A 13,904-nucleotide genomic window follows, 5' to 3' on the forward strand; every position below is an offset into this window, starting at 1 on the left:
CTCCCATCGGGACCACTCCCCGAGCCATCCCCGCTAGGGGGGGGGGAGGGGGCAGGACATTGTCCTGATACGGAGGGCGGGATGGCCTTACCCCAGTCTGATGTCCTGTAATATTTTTCCTCTGGTGCTTAACTTCAACCCTTCTTGGCAGTAATATCACTCAGCCCACCTTCAGCAAAGTGCCGAGACCATCTGCTCAAGCACCGGTACCTTCCCTCGGCAATGACCACTTCCGCTTAGGCGCTCCGTTTGGCGAAACAGCAGACAGCGGTCCGGTGACAGGGCTTTATTCTCCAGACGAATATCCTTCCATTCATCTCGGACCATAAACGCTGGGAAGAGCGCATCACCCCGTGTGCATCTCTCTGAGATAGTGGTCTATCTCCCCTCCTCTCCCCTCCTGGTGACAGTCAATCTCCCAGCAGGATGACTCGTCGGCCGGGGGCAGAGTGTGTGCGGCCGTCATCAGGTCAGGGTCACCACGGTCGTCACCAGACAGTGACACCGGGCCGGCGACATCTGACGTTCGGGGTACGCCGGCGGCGCTGCTGGCTACAAAGACCTACTTAGCGTGGGCGGCGGCCGCGCCGACGCGCCGGAACACAGCCCGCCGCCCTGTGCGGGCCGGGCGGGGCGGGCGGAATGGGAGGGGTGGACCGGGCTGAGTGGGCGGAATGGGCGGGCGAACCGGGCGGGGCAGGCGAAATGGGAGGGGCGGAGCGGGCGGGGCAGGCGAAATGGGAGGGGTGGACCGGGCGGGGTGGGCGGGATGGGAAGGGTGGACCGGGCGGGGTGGACGGGATGGGAGGGGTGGACCGGGCGGGGTGGACCGGGCCGAGTAGGAGGGGTGGACCGAACGGACCGATCAGACCGGGGGGGAGTGGGTGGGGAAGACGGGACAGGGAGGGCTGGGCGGAGTGGGCTGGGCGGACCGGACAGAGTGGGCGGGGTGGACCGAGCGGAATGGGCGGGGCGGGATGGGCGGGGTGGACAAGACTTACGGGGCAAACGGGTTAGGCAGAGACCGACAGACGGAGTGGGTTCAGCTGTTAAAATGGACTGGTGGACAAGTAAGTGGAGCGTTACTAATGGGGTGGGAAGGGCTGCAATACGACGGACAGTCGAACATTCTGTTAGAGTGCGGGAGAGGCGGTCGGGCGGGACTGACAGGCGGGGACGGGGGAGGACTGACGGGGCGGGGCGCGGGAGGACGGGCGGGAGGGGCGGAAGAACATCGGGGTGGTTGGGCGGCGCGGGCCGACGCGGCGGTGGGTCCGCCCGCCTCCCAGATCTGCTCGATTGTCCTTTGTCGGCCCTTTGTCGGTGTTCCGAGCGATAGGAGGCAGTTGGCGAGATGCCGGTTGGTGACTGGGCTCGCATCGGTAAATGGGCGGACTCAGAGAGGTCAGACTGCAGCTGTCTGGGCTCGGAGGAAGATCAGACGCACAGGGGTAGGTCAGGTTGTCACTGGCTGTACTCAGACGGGTCAGACTGAAGCTGCCAAGCATCAGAGCGAGGTCAATTTCCGTGACATTCCTATGAGGTGGTCAGTCGGACTAATGCGGGAGCCGAAGAACAGAGGTGTTCGTGAACCACAACGATAATGACGAGTGACGACACAATTGGACAAAACATGATTATAAAAATATAGCAGTATTTGCTACGCACTTTTTAGTATGCTTTGGTCATTGCTTAATTTGAAAGAAATATTACACCAAAATTGATGAAAATCAATGCCAAGTTCCTACCACACCGTATAAAAAGAAATACCGCTGTTGACAATTCAACTTGACTCAACTCTCAACTCTCAAATAAATCCGAAAAATCTCCGACACAGACCTGGAGACACGTGGCTCAAGCCATTTCAATGCGTATATATTGAATCAGACGATTCCTGCGCACCACATCACATTTCTCAGGCCACGTCACCACGGACGTATAAACACTAAACCACTGCTAAAAAATAGTCGTTGAATCGCTGCCAAGAGAAGCGTTCACTAAATTCCGTAACATCCTCCCCCCTGAAATGCGAACTTCAGAGGGCGCGTTTCACACAGGTACGGAACCGATCTTACAACGACAGATCCATAGTTCACAGCGAACAAGACTGCATCACTTAATTCAATTCAGACAGATTCAGACAGAGAATCTGAGTCAAACGCATCAGTCTACAAACGCAAACGTAAATCGATTCACCACTCTTCAAACAAACAAACGCCAACCTCGACGCAAACGACATCAAACTTGTCACATCACCAGGGCCACTTGCACCCTGCACTCTGCGAGCCACCACACGCAACTGTCAACTCAGCGCGTCCTCTGCACGCCGCCTCACTGCTCAGAGCGACATCTACAGTCGGCGCCCAACACTACCTTGCCTGTAATCGCAGACGAGAGAAAAACAAACTAACACTGCTGACGAACACTGCGGTCTAACACCGCCGACGAATGTGAGCGGTTCACGGCTCAGAGGACAGCGGGTCGAGGTCAAAAAGCCTCTGGATGGGACGGGTTTTTAGACCAGACGGAGTCCGGACTTCTGCCGACCTCACCTTTCCGTCTCGGCCGGTGATCAGTCTCGTGACGACGCCATGTACCCACCTCATGCGCGGCACGTTATCCTCCTGCAGCATGACCATGGAGCCCTCGGACAGCTTACCTTGAGGCCTGAACCTTCTGACAGAAGGCGGCAGGGTCCTGACATACTCCTTGTACCAGACAGACCAAAATCTAGCCAGACGCTTCTCACACACACGAGCTCTCTCAGTCAGCGCCTTCGCATTCACACAGGCAGGGTCCTCCACCACCCGCGAGGAGAACCCGGTCCCTCTGCCCGTCAGAAAGTGCGCCGGGGTGAACGGGGGTCTCGAGTCCAGTCCATCACCAACAAACGTCAATGGACGGGAGTTAACACAACACTCAACTTCTAACAACACAGTCTCCAGCTCATCCCGTGACAGACAGCGTGACCCAAGCGACTTGCGCAGGCCCACTTTCACGGAACGGATGAGCCGTTCCCACCATCCGCCCCACCACGGCGAATGCGGTACAATGAAGCGCCACTCAGGCGCCAGATGACTGTAGACACGCTGCAGCTGCTTATCAGCTCCCCTGAAAGTAGGTGCGTTGTCAGAGTACATGATCCTTGGTAGACCGCGCCTGGCTGAAAAACGCCTGAGTGCTAGCATGAATGCCGGTAACGACAGGGCGTCAGTCATTTCAAGGTGAACGGCACGCGTGACAGCACACGTGAACAGGCACACGTAAAACTTCTTCCGTGGAAAATCGACGCTGAACAGGGGACCACCAAAATCAACACCAGTCACTGTGAATGGAGGGGACTGAGTCACTCTGCAGCCCGGCAGAGGCGCCGCCTCCTCGTTGAACGGTCGAGAATCGTGACGAAGGCAGCTGACACAGCCGCGCTTCACACCCTTGGCGATGCAGCGCAAGCCCAAGATCCAATACGCTCCTCTGAGCGAAGTCATCATCGTTGAGACACCCGCATGTTTCAGAAGAACATGCTGCTCTCTTGCCAAAAGCACAGCCAAGTGACATTTTGGCAGCAGAATCGGGTGCTTCTCCTCGTACATCAAGTCAGAGAACTCCAGCCGACCCCTCACTCTGAGAAGTCTATCGTCAGCGATAAACGGGTCGAGACCGATCAGGCGCGAGCCCTTCGGCAGCGACTGGCGCTTCTCCAACGCGCTCCATTCTCCAGAAAACGCCTTCCGCTGCTCCTGTCGCAGCAGATCGAGCCTCGCGTCAGCTAGCTCGAGAGTCGTCAGATCAGGAAGACTGCACCTGTCAGCTGGGACACGACAGTTCCGTATAAATCGACGGACCCAGCCCGCCACACGGACAGCCTTGGACATCTTACCCCAGCGTTCAACAGGAAATACTTCCTCAAACTGTGAAGTCACCAAACAGAAGGACTCTACTTCAACCATCTCCTCAGTAATAGGATCAGACACCTTCTCGTCAAACGAACACACAGCTCCGTCCGGTGTGCACAAGGTAGCACCGGGCGAGCACACGGCAGCGCCGGGTGAGCACACAGCCCCGCCAGGCGAGCACGCCGCACCGCCGGACGAGCACACAGCACCGCCAGGCAAGCACGCAGCACCGCCAGGCGAGCACACGGCTGCGCCGGGAGTGCGCACAGCCCCGCCAGGCGAGCACGCCGCACCGCCGGACGAGCACACAGCACCACCAGGCGAGCACACAGGCGTGCACACAGCACAGCCAGGCGAGCACACAGGCGTGCGCACGGTACCGCCTGGTGAGCACACAGGCGTGCTCACATCACCACCAGCTCGGTACACATCACCATCAAGGGAACACACGTCACCTCCACGGGGGCACACGTCACCTGCACGGGGGCACACGTCACCTCCGGGAGAACTCACAGAGACGCCGGACAAGTCGTGCTGCACCAAGACAGACTGGTTCACGTCAGGTGTGTGACAGTGTGACAGCCAAGATGGCCCACTGAGCCACAGCTCTGACCTCACAAGCTCCTCAGCAGACACCCCGCGTGTGGTGAGGTCAGCCGGGTTACACTCCCCCGGACAGTGCTGCCACCGTTCAGGATCCGTCAGACTCTGAATTTCAGTCACTCTGTTGGCCACAAACTCCTTCCACTTACGTGGATCGGCCCTGATCCAACCCAGTGCTACCATTGAATCAGTCCAACAGAGGCACGGAGTACTGTGCGAGAGACGGAGCGCACTCCTCACGAACACGACCAGGCGGGCCGCGATCAGGCAGCCAAGAAGCTCTAGCCTAGGAAGACTAAGCTTCTTAACAGGCGCCACACGGCTCTTTGCCATCACCAGCGACACATGAAATGACCCATCCTCCAAAGGGACACGGATGTAAACGGTAGCTCCATACCCTTTGGGCGATGCATCGCTGAATGCCAGAAGCTCAGCGCCGTGGCCGTCCCTCCACGCGCTCGGCGAGTAGCGGCGCGGCACACGCAGCTCCTTCAGCACCGCCAGTCCACTCAGCCATCTGGCGAACGTCTCACGACAGGACTCCGGCAGCGGGTCATCCCAGTGCAACCCCAGCTGCCACAGCTCTTGGAAGAGAGATTTCAGAGTCATCACAAACGGGCTGATGAATCCAAGGGGATCGAACATGCGTGCGACAAAGCTGAGAACGACACGTTTTGTGGGAACAATGTCGTCAGGCAGTGACACGCCCTGGAATGCGAACAGGTCATCAGTCGGGTTCCAGATCACACCGAGCACCTTCACATGCTCACTCTCACCAAACACACCCTGCGCTTTGTCGAACAACAGGGGGCTGTTAGAGCGACACTTGGTCAACATCATGTGGGCATCTCTCATCACACGCTGAGCCTCTGAGAGCAGCGCGGAGGCCTCACTCACGCTGTCGGCACCCGACAACAGGTCATCCACATAGAAATTCTCACGCATTTCACGAATGGCAGGAGAATCAGGGTACAGAGACAAATGATGTCTAATCGTAGCACTTAGGAGGAAGGGAGAACTACTGACACCAAAAATGACCCTCTGTGACTTCATCACACGCACACGACCGTCACAGTCCCACAGGAAACGGTGGGTGTCTTGATCCTCGACACTCAGACCGACCTGCAGAAAGGCTTTCGTGATGTCAGCGGTCACTGCGAACGGCCAACGCCTGAAACGCAGGAGAACCTCCAGCAGGTTAGGCAGGAGGCAGGGTCCCACCTCCAAGCAATCGTTCAAAGAGACACCGTTAGGCCCACGAGCGGACGCATCGAACACTGGGCGGACTTTAGTAGAGGTGCTGCTCTCCTTGACTACCGGACGGTGGGGCAGGTAAAATGTAGGGTTCTGGGTTACCAGCTCCTCCACAGGCACCTCTGTAATCACCCCAGCCCCCTCCATCTCACACAGGGCACCATCATAACAGGCACGCAGGTCAGGGTCCCGCTCCAGCTTACGTCCCAGACCAGTCAGCCGCTTCTCAGCACTAGCTCGGTTATCCTGCAACAGGTCAACTGCACCCTCCTTCCATGGCAGTTTCACCACATAACGACCATCAGCTGATCGTTCCACAGTGGACTCGAACGTGGTCATCACATCAGACTCATCACCAGTGGTCACATCCGTCACACCTACTCCCTCCAGTGACCACAGACGGCGCAGCGCCGACTCATGTATGTCACCCAGACACAGGAGCTGACATCCACCCTTGTGGTCATCTACGCCACTCACCTGACCGCTCAGCACCCAGCCGAACACAGTTCTCTGAGCCACCATACCCTCTCGCAGTACTCGCGTCTCCCCACTTACCAGTTGCCAGAACTGATCAACACCGACCAGAATGTCGATGTGCAGACTCTCACTCTCTAGCGGGTCAGCCAGGACTACACCATCAAGCTGATCCAGAACAGAGGCCGGCAGAAGTGGACGCGCGAGGGGGGCACATATGGCTGGAACCGCCACAGCTCTGAGGTTCTGAGGGGCAGATACAGAACCATGTGAACCACTCACACTCAGCTCATACACGTCACGGGTGGCTCTGGGAACCTTTCCTCCTCCGAACACTGCATACCCCACCTCCGTGGAGCCACACCAACGCGGCTGCACCTTGCGCACAAGCGCACTGCTCACGTAAGTAGTGTCTGAGCCAGAATCCAACAGAAGGTTGGCCTCAACAAGACTCCCCCCGTGACCCTGCACCAGCACCCTTGCTACAGGGAGCACAGAACACTTCTTATCTCCATCACATGACAGTGACGCACCTCCACCCCCCTGGGGCCCTCCCTCCGGGGCTGCATCAGCCACCACACTGAGACTCTGAGTCTGACTAGAGTCAGACTGAGGCAGAGCAGCTGTCTGCTCCCTCTCCACACCACCTACCTCTACACGGGATGGCACTCCGACACTCTTACCCATGCACAACAATGGGTGATGGTTACCTCCACAACGATCACACATCCTACCACAATCAGTGGCCCGATGGCCCACCTCAAGGCATGAGAAGCATGCGTACAACTCACGAAGCTTCTGAAATCTCTGACGGAGATTCAGACGCTGGAACACTCTACATCTCTCAGAGACATGTCCCTTACCGCAGAAAGAGCACTTAAGCTCAGATGAGTGCAGAGCTGCCCCGGAGGGTAGACCAGGGCCGGTGCCCCGCGACTCCGTGTACACAGACGGGCGCCGGCTAGTGACAGCAGGGTGGCTGCCCCCACCTCTCGAAGATGAAGAACCGCCGGCACTGCCAGCCCGAGCGGGGACTCCGGCACCACCAGCCCGTGAAGAAGCGCCGGCACCACTGGCTCGTGAAGATGAAGATGATGCTCCAGCACCAGCCAGTCCCACGTAGACACCAGAGCGACCTCGCCGCTCCACCTCCCTCGTCAGGAACCCGATGAGATGATCAAGATCAGCCTCCTTCTCCTCGGCTTCACGGGCCCACTCCAGGCGGACAGCATTGGGTAGTCGGGAAAGGATGATAGGATTTAGAAGGACACCATAGGACTCTCCTGTAATGCCGAGGGCTTCCAGGCTTCTGATGTGGATGAGGAGGATATCTACTAGGTCACGGAGCTTGTCCAAAGGAATAGGATCAAGGTTGAGGAGAGCTTGCACATGAGAAAATATTATTAAATCCTTGCGTCCAAACCGCTCTTGCAGAAGATCACATGTTATCTTGTAACTCTCGCTACTCAATGCGAGCCCCTCCACGCATCTCTTCGCCTCACCATCCAGCAACGTTCTCAGATAGGTGAGCTTTGTGACATCTGCTAACTTCGAATCATGTACTGCGACACAAAACGCCTCCCAAAATGCAGGCCAATCTTGGGGTTTTCCAGAGAAACGGGGCAGGTCCAACCTCGGTAGCTTGGGGGTCTCACCTCGGATCCCAGCACCAGAAGCTGGTGCTGCTTGGTGGACTGCCAGCAGTTTCATGGCCCTCGCTCTCAACATGATCAACTGGTCCAACGACCCTGAAGACTGGTCGGACAGGGTGTCCTCCTCAGATTGTTCCGACTCAAGAGCCGTCTGCGCGGCTTCAAAGTTACACATCCTCCTATCAAAGAGAGCAAGCATGGTTTCCAGTTCAAAAAGATCCACATCTTTGCTTGTCTGTGCGTCACTTTGCTTTGCATCTTTGCTTGTCAGCGCGGCGCTCAGGGACTCGCCTGCACGATTCAGCCACCCTCGGGCGGCGTTCCTCGAACGCTTCAAGCGCTCTATCTCCGCCATACTCGATATCAGACTGGAAACGGGAAAGAACAACTCAGTAAATATTCCCGGGCAGTTTCGGCACCAAAATGTTGACAATTCAACTTGACTCAACTCTCAACTCTCAAATAAATCCGAAAAATCTCCGACACAGACCTGGAGACACGTGGCTCAAGCCATTTCAATGCGTATATATTGAATCAGACGATTCCTGCGCACCACATCACATTTCTCAGGCCACGTCACCACGGACGTATAAACACTAAACCACTGCTAAAAAATAGTCGTTGAATCGCTGCAAGAGAAGCGTTCACTAAATTCCGTAACAACCGCATTAATACCTAAGCATTCCCTCAGCATTTTCATTTGTTTATTTTTCACGCAGATGAACAAGCTTTTCTTTTTCTTATCAGACAGTTGGTTCGAATTATTCGTAACTGCATACACAAATGTCTTACTTTCTTTCCCATTTTCCCTGATCGCTTGAAAGGTATCCTATGTGCATAACGAAATCGACTGTTGTGTTACTGCCATTTCGTAGTATCGGAGCCTCTCACTCTGAGGTTTACTGCCAGTTCCATCAGTCAAACAGTCTGAATTTCATCGCATGGTTATCTTAGTTTCAATGTGGTTATTTTAACGGACAAACCTTCAGACGCCGACATTTTTACATTTTTCCAGCTCAGAGAAGTGTTTGTGTTTGTTAGTGCTTGGCGGTTTTCATACAGTTTCTGTCACCAATGTGTGTGACAGTGACGATGTGTTTAACCATCCGCTGTGCCGGCTCTGAGTGCGTGTGTCTCGCTCGGTTTGCTCCAGGAGGCGGGCCCGTGAAGCCATCAGCGGAGCCGGAGCCCCTCGGCCGCGGCTCACCATGGCGCTACGATGGGAGAAACTCTCCCCCGCCGAGTTTCAGCAGCTCCAGGACATGGCCACCTGTGAGTGAGATGTCGTCTTTCAACTTTCAGCCAGTCACTTTCCATCCAGCTGTCACTGCCATACCAAGGATGCAACTATATGTATACAAGCAACAGCTTTCACCAAACACAACCCGAGCAGTAAAGGCGGCACCTTTAAAGCATCGTTAAGGCATAATTGGCATATCAACAAACACTTCTGCCCGAACTATCTCGAAGTCTAATGTGCACCTATTTTTGGCATTTTACGTCAGCTCTGTGTTTGGACCAAGTATTGATCGAAACCCTAAACACGGCACCGTTTGGTCCTCTTTGTTTCCCTCGGCAGGGTGCGGGCTGAAATATCGATTCCCCAATCCGCATATTACGATCGGGAACAAAGGAGAGCAGATGCTTGTGTATGTGGACGTACCTAATACACTCCATCATTACCGGAAAATCCGGACTTTTATCAGAGTTGTTTCGTCTGTAGGCATCGTAGGTTTCCTATACTGCGTGTGAGAGAGACGTGAAGTGTCATTATTGAAAACATAGCCAGAATCCTTATTAATAAAACGTACAAACAGATTGAATATCAGATATGTTATATCCTGAATAACCCATAGTTGTTATACGTACTCGTATGAGTGCTTTTCCTCATTTGACGTCCATGAAATGAACGCCAACAATTGATCACACAATTAGCTATGAACAGCCCAGCTCTCTCACTCGTGAATCGTAAGATGCTGATCTGTATGAGCCCGTCAATGATAATGTTACACATCATGAAAATGCACGGCTATTTTTGGGCGTCGAAGCCGTGTTGTGACGTCACTGGTACACGAATGATTTACCGCTATCAATCAATTCCACCGCAGCATATTCACCAAGCATATTGGCAATAAAACACATCTCAGTTTGCAAATGCATTTCTAATGGTCGCACGTCAGACTGTGCCGAGTATGTTCCTACATGTAATTGATCACCTTTGAAAATGTATGCTAATAGGATATCGCCGGTTGTCCCGCCCCCGAGTCGGCGATCGCCGGCTGCTGTCCGCCGCTTAGCAACAGCGGGCCAGTCTACTGCCTAGGGGACAAAGTCCTTCAGCTGACCTTGACCGGCCGGTCGGCCGCGGGCGAGGGGTAGACAGACGGACGGAGCGCTGAATGGAGTGCAGGGCGCGGCTTGGCCACCACGCGGCACGCGCTTTCAGGGTTGATTGCAATAAGTTCGGTTATCAATGAAAATTGGAAGTGGAATGTTGGTTGTGTGATGTACAACTGATCTTCATTTTTGTTTTCGCTGCAGACTCGTCCAAAAAACTAAAGGATGTCCTGGAGGAATTCGGCAAGGACGGCCCCCTGTCCAAGTACCAGCCGGACGGGGTAAGTTGAAAGGACAGCTCGCTGTCCAAATACTGCAGCGGGACTGGATAGTGGATAAGTATAGAATGTACAATTGTCAGCCAGACGGTGTGAACCTTTGTCCAACCACCAGGACGGTGGAACTTGGAAGGACGTCGCTCAGTTCAATGACCGTCTGATTCATGCATAAAATATCCCAGACTCTATTGATAAGAAGTGTATTCTCATGTGATAATATCGGTATCCGAGAAACACAAGGAAACCTGCATATTATATTAAAACGCTCGTCATTTTCAGGACATCGACGTCGAAGGCTTCAAGGTGTTTATGGACACGTTTCTGGAGCAAGAGACACCGGAGGAGCTGTGCCGCCACCTGTTCCTCAGCTTCGTTCGCCGACCGTCCCGGAGCGCCATCAAGGTGTGTGTCTCACCCGCCGTCACCGTTACCGTGTCACCGTGTTATCGCAGCACGTTGCACAATGCATTGCACATCCAGAGATCAAGTGTACATTTTTTACGTTTCTATTTCAAATAATTGGCAACTAGCTCACAATATTTAGGAGCATTAGGCTCAAACTCAAACCAACGGCTCAGTGTGAAGTTGATTCCTTGTGTGTCAAATATCCAGGGGCGGATCCAGGAAAACTCCAAGGGGAGGGTCATGAATCGAAGTGGTGCCCCTACCTATACCCAAAATTAAAAACTCAACGGATTTCGTCCACTTCATTTTGGTGGTGCCCCCATTTTCTGTTTTTTATTTTTATTTTTTATTTTTAGTCAGTATCTTACCTCTTAGCCACAACCACATTTACCAATTGTAAGCAAGTATATATGAATGTGCTATGTGTATATATGTTGTGGACGCTGAATAATGAGTACTTACCACTTACCAGGAACGTTATCAGGTAAGCAAATCGTTGTCAGTCCGACGAACTTGACCCTGGCGTCTAAAGGGTCTGTCCTTGACACTTCAGGCTTGTCAGGGGCACCAAAGTCCTTCCAGGGACACCACAAACCTGTCAGGGGCACCTACGGCCTTGTAGGGGCGCCACAGGCCCGCCAGGGGCACCACAGGCCTGCCAGGAAGCAGGGGCACCACAGGTCTAGCAAGTATACACGACAGGCCTGTCAGGGGCACAACGGGCCTGTTGGGCCCATGAGCACCCCTAGGGGCAGGGGCACCACAGTCCTTCCAGGGGCACCGCAGGCCTGTGAGGGGCACCAGCGGCCTAGCAGGGGCACCAGTCAACACAGGCCTGCCAGGGGCACCACAGACCTGCCAGGGGCACCAGAGGCCTGCCAGGAGCACCACCGACCTCGCAGGGGTAACTTGGGCCTGTCAGGACCCAGGGGCACCACGGGCCTGTCGAGAGGCACTTCAGGCTTTTCAGGGGCACCATAGTCCTCTCAGGGCGCAGGGGTAGCAGGGGCACCAAAGGCCTGCCAGGGGCACTACAGGCCTAGCAAGGGCACCACTGGTCTATCAGGGGCACCACGAGCCTGTCATAGCCAGGCATCTCAGGCTTGTCAAGGCCCAGCGGCACCACAGGTCTGTGAGGGGCACCAGCGACCTAGCAGGGGCACCAGTCAACACAGGTCTGCCAGGGGCGCCACAGACCTGCCAGGGGCACCACAGACCTGCCAGGGGCACCAGAGGCCTGCCAGGGGCACCACCGGCCTCGCAGGGGCACCTTGGGCCTGTCAGGGGCACGACGGGCCTGCCGAGGGGCACTTCAGACTTTTCAGGGGCACCAGTCCTCTCCGGGCGCAGGGGCACCAGAGGCCTGCCAGGGGCACCAGCGGCCTAGCAAGGGCACCAGAGGCCTGCCAGGGGCACCAGCGGCCTAGCAAGGGCACCAGAGGCCTGCCAGGGGCACCACAGGCCTAACAAGGGCACCACGGGCCTGCCAGGGGCACCTCAGGCTTGTCGGGGCCCAGGGACACCACAGTCCTTCCAAGGGCACCGCAAGCCTGTCAGGGGCACCAGAGGCCTGCCAGGGGCACCGCAGGCCTAGCAAAGGCACCTCTGGCCTGTCAGGGGCACCTCAGACTTGTCAGGGCCCAGGGGCACCACAGTCCTTCCAGGGGCATTACAAGCCTGTCAGGGGCACCAGAGGCCTAGCAAGGGCACCACAGGCCTGCCATGGACACCACAGGCCTGCCAGGGGCACCACCGGCCTTGCAGGGGCGCCTCAGGCCTGTCAGGGGCACCACGTGCCTGCCGGGGACACTTCAGGCTTGTCAGGGGCGTTACAGTCCTGTCAGGGCCCAGGGGCACCAGGCCCGTGGTGTCCCTGCTAGGCCTGTGGTGCCCCTGGCGGTCCTGTGGTGCCCCTGTCAGGACTGTGATACCCCTGATAGGCCGGTGGTGCCCCTGGAAGGTCTTTGGGCCCCCGGGCCTCAAGGGGGGGCCATGACCCATGTGACCCCCCCTTGGATCCGCCCCTGCAAATATCAGCCAAAGCCATGGCGGGCGCCTCTTTTAGAGGAATGGCACCATTATTCCAGCGTTTACAAAACGTTTGGCCAATGGACCCGTCTGTAAATTTTCCACAAACATTGGGACTGAGCTCTGTTGTGGGAAGACCCATGAAGAGGGTGTGTTAACTGCAGGAATCGGCCAAAGGGTTGCGCGGGGCACTTGTGAGTTGATGACTGGGACAGGCAGTCGGTAGGTTAGTGACGGGACAGTCTGCTGGTGGGTTGCTGACGGGACATCTGGCTAGTGGGTTAGGTACTGACGGGACAATCGTTTAAACTGACCGCTCTCGTCAATGGCGACTTACTGTCCTCGATGCCACGACGATCCTTCGCACAGTGCAGCCGCAACGTTCCGTCCGCCTCCGGCCACCCCGCCCCATTGTTTTGCCGTCAGCTAATGTTTGCGCCGCGAATATGAATGAGCGCTATTCGTGGGGCGTTGGGGTCTGTCGGACGGCGGTGGAGGCGCCGGTGCGGCCTGTCCGACCCCCGCGGACCCCACGCGCGAGTCTAATGACGCGGAAAACGGAATGGGTCGCCGCCGCGGGGCAGGTCATGCAGAGCTGGCCCGGCGCGCCGCAGCACCGCGCCGCAGCGCCACGGACCGCCGCTGATGGTGTTCTCGCGCCACGCCTCCCCCACATCGACACAAACTTCTCGCCGCACAGACACCCACGCCCCCGCCGCACCGACACCCATACACCATGGAGCCGCCATCATGTGGATATCTAGCTCGACGATTGTGGGTCCACGACCTTGTTCCTTTATGTTCTGTTGGCCTCAACATCGAAAACATTTGATTTCTAAAATTCATATTTTTCAATTCCATTTCTAAATATACAGTGATGGGTGCTTAGGAAAATAGCTATGGGTTGGTAGCATCAGACCCCGTCGAAATGAAATTCCCTCATTTTGTTTGCTCTTTGATAACCCTGCACCGGGTGT

At 56.0% G+C, this 13,904-nt stretch overlaps 1 protein-coding gene across 1 annotated transcript in view; it reads left to right on the forward strand.

The window, feature by feature from the left end:
* LOC122370155 (diacylglycerol kinase 1-like) overlaps window positions 1-13,904 on the forward strand; it is a 43,204-nt gene that overhangs the window by 17,429 nt on the left and 11,871 nt on the right. Inside the window, exons 2-4 of the mRNA XM_043345517.1 lie at window positions 9,033-9,151; window positions 10,421-10,497; window positions 10,774-10,896. Of these exons, the coding sequence (XP_043201452.1) occupies window positions 9,088-9,151; window positions 10,421-10,497; window positions 10,774-10,896 (264 nt within the window). The 5' untranslated portion in view covers window positions 9,033-9,087. The remainder of the gene's footprint in view (window positions 1-9,032; window positions 9,152-10,420; window positions 10,498-10,773; window positions 10,897-13,904) is intronic.

This window comes from Amphibalanus amphitrite, unplaced genomic scaffold (genome assembly GCF_019059575.1).
Source record: "Amphibalanus amphitrite isolate SeventyFive unplaced genomic scaffold, NRLGWU_Aamphi_draft 001103F_arrow, whole genome shotgun sequence".
Taxonomy (NCBI): Eukaryota; Metazoa; Arthropoda; class Thecostraca; order Balanomorpha; family Balanidae; genus Amphibalanus; species Amphibalanus amphitrite.